This window comes from Boleophthalmus pectinirostris, unplaced genomic scaffold (assembly GCF_026225935.1).
Source record: "Boleophthalmus pectinirostris isolate CB_2022bp ecotype Guang Dong unplaced genomic scaffold, ASM2622593v1 HiC_scaffold_20, whole genome shotgun sequence".
NCBI classification, from domain to species: domain Eukaryota; kingdom Metazoa; phylum Chordata; class Actinopteri; order Gobiiformes; family Gobiidae; genus Boleophthalmus; species Boleophthalmus pectinirostris.
Window position 1 is genome coordinate 23156646 of NW_026571153.1, and position 7540 is coordinate 23164185.

At 39.9% G+C, this 7540-nt stretch overlaps 1 protein-coding gene across 1 annotated transcript; it reads left to right on the plus strand.

Moving 5' to 3' along the window:
* LOC129409733 (junctional adhesion molecule-like) lies at positions 1-7540 on the plus strand. The gene is made up of 5 exons (XM_055156282.1): positions 1-119; positions 4071-4400; positions 4614-4743; positions 6104-6309; positions 6973-7540. The coding sequence occupies exons 1-5, from the start codon at positions 47-49 to the stop codon at positions 7296-7298; spliced, it is 1065 nt and encodes a 354-aa protein (XP_055012257.1). The 5' UTR covers positions 1-46; the 3' UTR covers positions 7299-7540.

The window sequence follows — 7540 nt, forward strand, 5'->3', positions numbered from 1 at the left end:
TTTAGTTTGAACACAGCTGTAGTTTGAACACGGCTGTAGTCTGAACATGGCTACAGCGTGCATGTTTTGTCTCGTGTTTTCGTATTGGACTTTACCAGCTCATGTCGACTCTCCTCCAGGTAAGACAGGAATTAAACCAGGACTAAACCAGGACTAAACCTCAAACCACAACTAAATCACTACTAACAGAACTAACCAGGACTAAACCTGGGGCTAAACCACAACTAAATCAGGACTAAACCAGGACTAAACCAAGAACAAACCAGTAATAAATCAGAACTAAACCAGGACTAAATCAGAACCTAGAGGTTCTGTCCAATCTTTGTTCTAGTAGTTAAATTCGCGTCCTCATACATTTGTTGTGATAATTCCTAGTGACAGTATCTGACAGCTGTGTGCTGGCTGCATCAAATTTAAAACTGTTTTTATTTCATTCACAAACAGGAAGTCAGATTGGAATGCTTACTCTCACTTGGTCCATGAAAGTTGTGAAATGTGCTTGTATACTAAGACCTGGTCTTAAGAATGAGGCATGAGTTTGGACTGAGGCCAACAGTGAAACTGGGGCAGGTTCAAATCTGCCAAAATGTCATTGCAGTGAAAAAGGCACACACATAGCTGGAATTATATGACCGTTATGACTTAAAGAAACCTCATGTAACTTTTGTGGTGTGTTGGCGCATCATCTGGTTGTCTCCAAGAAACTGTTTGACAATATGGTTTAAAATTATATCTTTTGTCACTGTGGCCATTTTGATTTCTCCACAGATCAAACCTGTACTGGGCCTTGTGCCATACTCTACTTGCTTACATGGTGATTATGCCACACTGTGGAACATTCCAGGCAAAGCAATAATATCTCCATAGAGACAAGCAGATGGCTGACACTCTCAGAAATGTTACATAGCGCATTTAGATTAGATTAGATTAGATCATCTGAATGCTGAATTTAAACGACAAATTAGGACTTCAAACATGCTCAGAAGGAGCAGGATAACCAGCATTGAAAAGACCAAAAATAAACCAGGACCAGGACCAGGACTGAGGAAAGGACCGCTGTGTCTGACAATATTCAAATGATTTTACAGTGACTCCTTGCAGAGCAAACAGAAGGAGCATCACCTCCAACTCACAAACCAAAACAAACCAGATCAGCAGGTCATTCTGATTTGTGCCCAACATAAAATAAACAAAGAATCAGAGGGGCACAGGAGGCTGCTGCATCAAAAGTCATGCTCAGTGGCAATTGCTGTGATGTCATAATCCCGCGTCACAGGGGGAGGGGCCTCCTCTGCAGAGACCAAAAAGAGTAATTTTACAATTATGAGAAATTATTATTTTCTGTTGTAAATTTGTACTTTTAACCTTTTCTGCTTAATATAGAATAGAATATTATTATAAATATTATAAAAGCAGCAGTTTGTGTCAAAAATCAGACCACTGCACACTGTGTTTGCAAATAACAAAAAAATCACTTTTTTGGTGACAAACCAAGAAGAAAGAGGCACATGTAGCAAATGTGGTTCAAAGAATAAAAATACCTGCATTAATTTGAATAAATACAAAATTATTTTAATGCCACAATGTTGAACATTTCCACACAAAACATCTCCATCCATGGAGACAAACAGGTAGCACCACCGAGAGTGGAGTGAATCAATAATGTGAAGGAATGTCTTTCAGTGTAAAATATAAAATCTATATAGATACATGTATGTACATTTTTATTACTAAACTGACTGCAGCAGTAGTGGAGTTTTTCACAGACAAGGCCCCTCACCTGCTTTGCATGTGTCTGCAGAGAGAGACCATGATAACAGTGGACAGCACATAGGGACACAGCACCAGCAGGTGGCAAATCAGAGCCACAGCCAGGGGGCGCTCTGAGGGGGGAGGAGTCTCTGCTGAGGGGGGTGAAGTCTCACTGAAGGGGCTTGGGGTTGGGTCAGTGGGTGGTCTTAACTCTGTGAAAGAAAACATATGAGTCAAACAGCAACAGTGAGGTGCAGTTTATGGCGCTTTATTTCATTAGTGTTAAATAGAGCTGGGCAATATCTCATGATCTGCTATGTTGGTAAAACTGCCATATTGTGATACACAAACCTTCTCGTTGATGCAGCTCTATGCTCAAACAACAACTCTCTGACTTTTCAGAAGAAGAAGATAACTCTAATAACCTTTTTAAATACACTATAAATATGCTAGCCATGAATGGTGATCTGGCTCCAACTGTATCACCCTCCCCTATTGTTAAAAGTGTTGAAACACTAAAACTAAACCATGACTAAAGTCAGCTGTAGTTGGTGGTACTGAGGACCTGTGCTGCTGAGCTGTTTTCAGTCTGGAGTTACCTTGTGCAGACACAGTAATGCTGAGAGCTTCAGACATGTGTGCTCCTCGCTCACACCAGTACAGACCACTGTCCTCTGGAACAAGTGCCCCAACTGTACACACAGAGTCCTTAAGTCTGCCCCAGTCATCCTCACAGCGCCCCCGGGTGTTTGTGCTGGTGTTTCTGACCACAACCCAGGGTCCAGAGGCCTCAGGAGGAGTGCAGCTCAGAGACACTGAGTCCCATCTGACGAACTGGAGCCTGTCTGGACTCACCCTCAGACGCACTGTGAGAGACACAATATTTTCACACGACAGTGACTGTCCTCTGTCCACAGTTTATGGCTGGAGCAGAGCTGAGTAATTATAGGGTAATGAGTGATCTGGAAATGTTAACTGGAGACATGCACACATTATAATGCAGCTTTCACTTGGTGTCCAGTAAAACATAAATACTATTTTCTGAGAGGAAGTTAGTGCCCACTGTCTGAGAAACGGCATTGTAGAGGCAGAGCTGATTAAGCTCATAAAGCAGATATTTCCTTCACCAGATTAGAGGTATACACCTTGTTTCCATCAAGTTTTTAAAAAAGAGTTCATAACAAATGAGAGATAATGTTGTTTAGGTTCAAAATATTGAGTCACAAACAGAAGCAGAAATGTGTATAGCCCGATGTGCACATGTTTTTTTTTCTACATATATGTGAATAAAAATATGCCTGGAATACAATATTAGATCAGGGCTAATAGGTGAAAATAGAGTTGAGAGACTGACCTTGGAGTGTGGGGTAGAACGGACAAGTAAAGGCCAATAAAGTCCAAACTACACAAAAGAGATAATTTTAAAGAAGTTGTTAACTTCTAAAGAAAAACCTGAGTAGTTATACTCACAGAGCAGAGTGGTGGCTTCCATCACACCTGTTCCTCTAGTGATGTTTGTGAAGCTCTTCCTGTGAGCTCTTCTCTTTTTTTCAGACCAAACCACAAATGACTAATGCAGCTCCTCATTTTGCTCAGACCAGTCTCTGCATTTGCACCACAAATGTAACAAGAAAGTGCTTTTGTGTTTTAGACTCTTCATATTTACATGTCCAGGAAAAACAGACAACCCAATAACTCAATATTCAGATAACCCACTAATCTGATTTTTTTTCATAATTTTCTGGACCTTAAAGTAGTCAGAGAGACCATGATTGGAAAGAAATCAGCAAGAAGGTCCCATGTTTTAGCCCTGAACCAGTGAGGCCTTTGTGAGTTTGCATGTAGCAGAGGTTTTTTCAGTTTTTCTGTTTTTCAGATAAAATGTGATGATGTCATACTCTCAGATGGAGGGAACAGTTTTCCCTATTGATAACATTGTACTTTCATAAATGTTGAACCTGACCATTTTTATTAGTGACTAGACCCAGGAAAGGATAGTTGCAGTTCTCAACTCTTTTAGTGCCCACCTCTGTATAAACAATCTTTTAAAGGACAGCTTTATTTACAATGGTTCAAGATTAACTGAAGCACTTTGAGTGACTAACACATCACACACACATGGCTCCTATGGCTCCTATGGCCAAGTGATCAGATAGAAATCAGATGATTTTGCTGTTTACATATGATTGTAATAATCCTATAACTCCAGATCTGATCATAATCAGTGCACATGTATTTTTCTTGTATGTAAACGTAGTGGAAGCCACTTTACATTGCGCAGAGACTGTCATTAACACTGTTAACTTTGTCTGTTTTAGTGCCAGAGAGAATCAATACCCAATTTAAACTGGAACTTCACTGTCGGGCTCATGAAGGTGAAGTTGTGATCCTTGAATGGAAACTAAAGAGTAAAGACAGATATGTCCTTTTGTACAGAGACGGCAAAGTGCGACATAATGACCAAAACCCATTTTTCTCAAACCGAGTGGAACTCAAAGATTCACATTTCAAGTCTGGAGATCTCAGTGTGATCCTGAAGAACATTACCTCAATGGACAGTGGGATGTACACGTGTGAGGCTAAAATTAAGACTTCACACAGAGAAAAGGATATCTACCATGAAATGAATGTGACAGTGATCGAAGCAGGTGAGCGTTTGCTGAATTATTTCATTATCTCATTTGATTTATTGAGTTATGGCTTTAAAAACAACAAAAGTCATCATAATGTGATAGTTTAATTTAAACGTCAGTTAATATTGTTAAAAAGTCCATATTTATGTTCATATTTCTAAATGAATGTGCACCCTTCTATTGAGATTCTGTGAGATTAACAATGTAAACTCTGTGACTCTGTTGAAGATGAGCTGTTTGTGAATCAGTCTGGAGTGGTTGAGCTGCCATGTTCGTCTCCAGGGGGCGCCACAGTTCATGATCTAAAGTGGACTCTGCAGGATCAGGAAGGGAAAGAGCATCACCTCCTTCACTTCAGGTGGGTTGGGTCAGAGAAAGACTCATATTAAGTTTAAGGTGCACTTTATTGTCCTCGTTTGTCCCCTGCATATGACCCATCCTTCAGTGCTGCAGGGGCAGGTCAGGAGCAGTGGCTGTAGTAGGAAACTAGACCCAAGGAGAACATGCAAACTCTGCACAGAAAGTGGACTCATGAGTTGACTGCACAGACTGAGGAATTGTTACCCATGGATCAGGACATGGACGTAGTGACACAGTGACCCCAAAATAACCCTAGGAAACAGAGATTCCAATTTTTTTTTTTTCTTGGTGGTGCCCACCTCTGTGTGAATAATCCTTTAAAGGGTCCATATTACATTATTTTCTGATCTATGTTATAATGTTCCTTCATGATGTGTGTTTTGTTTCATTCTCACATGTTTAACACATAAACACTGTGTATTTAGGCTGCATTCTTCTCACAAACAGAAAACACTTCTGTTCCACCTTGTGATGTCATGAATTACCACAGGAAGTGCTCCACTGTGTTTTTAAACCCCATACACTCTCACTAGAATCATTTGATTAATTTCAGCTCTGGAATTGCCAATAGGTACTGCAGAAATGGACTTTGAGCTTTGGAGAGTGACTAATAATAAAAGATTACTCAAATGTGTGAATAAAACAAAACACAACTCTGGATATGTTTTTGACAAGGTGAAATGTTCTAACAAGGCTGAAAGCTCACAAGAGTCAATTTTGTATAATATAGAACCTTTAAAGCAGGGGTGTCAAACTCATTTTGGTCCGGGGGCCATATCCAACCTACTTTGATCCCAAAGGGGCCGGATCAGAAAACTCATGGCATATACACCCCCAAAATAACAATAAGTTCAAATATTCATGCAGAGAAACGCAAATCTATTACAGAAATCTTTTTTTAATTGATGAACTCTTTCTTATTATAATATAATATTTGAAACTTGTATTCAAATAGGAATAAGTCAGTTTTTCTTGGAAAATCCTGCACTCGGTGTTCACTTTTCTCATTTTGGACATTTTGTTGATGAGGGTGTCACGGTCAACAGTCAAAACGATCGTCATTTAACAGCGTTTGGAAAGAGACAAGTCTTCATTTGTGCTGCTCTGGTGGGAGGGGCCACGTACAGAGACGCTGGAGACACTGCTGTGATAAACACCACAGAAAATTAACAAAATTTTAATATAAAATATAATTAAAATATTTTAGTAGAAAATCACCCAAGGGCCACATTAAAAGGTCTTGGAGGGCCGGATCTGGCCCCCGGGCCTTATGTTTGACACCTGTGCTTTAAAGGATAGTTTTAATTACAACAGTTCAAGATTAACTGAAGCACACATCACACATACGTGTCCTACAGATATGGCCAAGTGACCTATCAAGACCCATATTGGTCAAACCGAGTGAAGCTCCGAGATCCAGAGCTGAAGTCTGGAGACCTGACCATGAAGCTACTGAATGTGACCATGGAGAACAGTGGGACATACATCTGTGTGGCTCAAAGTCACTCTTCAGATAGAAAAAAGAAAGTCTTCTTACACCTTATTCCTCTGACAGTAAATCCAGGTGAGAGCTGAGCTTCTACAGGGTATGAGTATCAAAGGGGCAAAAGTGACATTTTGGGTCAAATTTTGTTATATACAGTTCTCCAGCAAGAACCAGGAGTACACAGCAGCACATTTTTAAACTGGCCAACAAGATAAACTCTCTTGATATTTGTGAGTTCACAAACTCCAGAGCAACAGGGCAGCATTTTGGTTTGGAGTAGTTGTACTTCAGCCTATTTCAGCAGAAATACAGACGATTGTGTTTTTGAAAATGTGCAGAAGGGAAGTGAGGGGAAAGATGCCTGTGCTTTTCTCTAAACTGGATTTAACAAAAATTTTAAGTCTCTACTCTGTTGAGACACTTTGACCAGTTGGGTTCAAATATGAGGTTTCACCTTGAGTGAGCCACATCCAGCCTCAAACATGTGTAGAACTCAGAGAGCAGAAACGACATGTTACAGGTGTAAGCTCTTCTGTCACATTATTGTTAAGAAATATAAGCCCCCATGGTGCTCAGGTGGTGTGAGACACTCACCACATATCTGTCTCTCCATTACAGCTGTTCTGTTCCTTAAAGCTTTCAGGGCAGAAAATCTTTAAAATAATCATGCCCTTTTGGTTCTCAGCCCTCCTCAGTCATTGTTCACCCATATGTTAATTTTCATGTACTATGTTTTTACAGAGATGAAGCCTTCACAGAAAGGAGCTCAGCACATTGAAATATATTCTGCTATTGCAGCTCTGGTTGTTATTATTATTATTGCCATTTTTGCTTTTGTTTATTCTAAAAAATGTAAAATGAAATGTGGCGCCTCCATTGAGAATGGTTCTGATCCTGAGGGTCCCTCTCAGAGCAGGAGGGAGTCCAAAGACATTCTTCTGGGATCACACGAAGCAGAAGGAAATGGAAAGTTTAAGGAAATATCCCAGAAAAAAAGAGGTGCACCAACTAACTTTTCAGCTGGATGGGCCGCCTATGAAGATGTTACTGCTTTCCCTAGAAAGTAATTAGCATTGGAACATTTCCATCCCTATTATTCTTTATTTAATGTTGCACCATAACGCCAAAGCTTGTTCCTAGTTTGTTTATTTTGTTCACTGATAAACACTCTACTAGAACAAAATACAACCAAAGAATGAACAATGACTGACTTTATACTTTTGGTATAGGGACAACAATAAACAAGAGTTAAGTGTCTGGAACATGGTGCAGATTTCAAACTGTTGCAATGAGATTAGTTTCTAGGAAA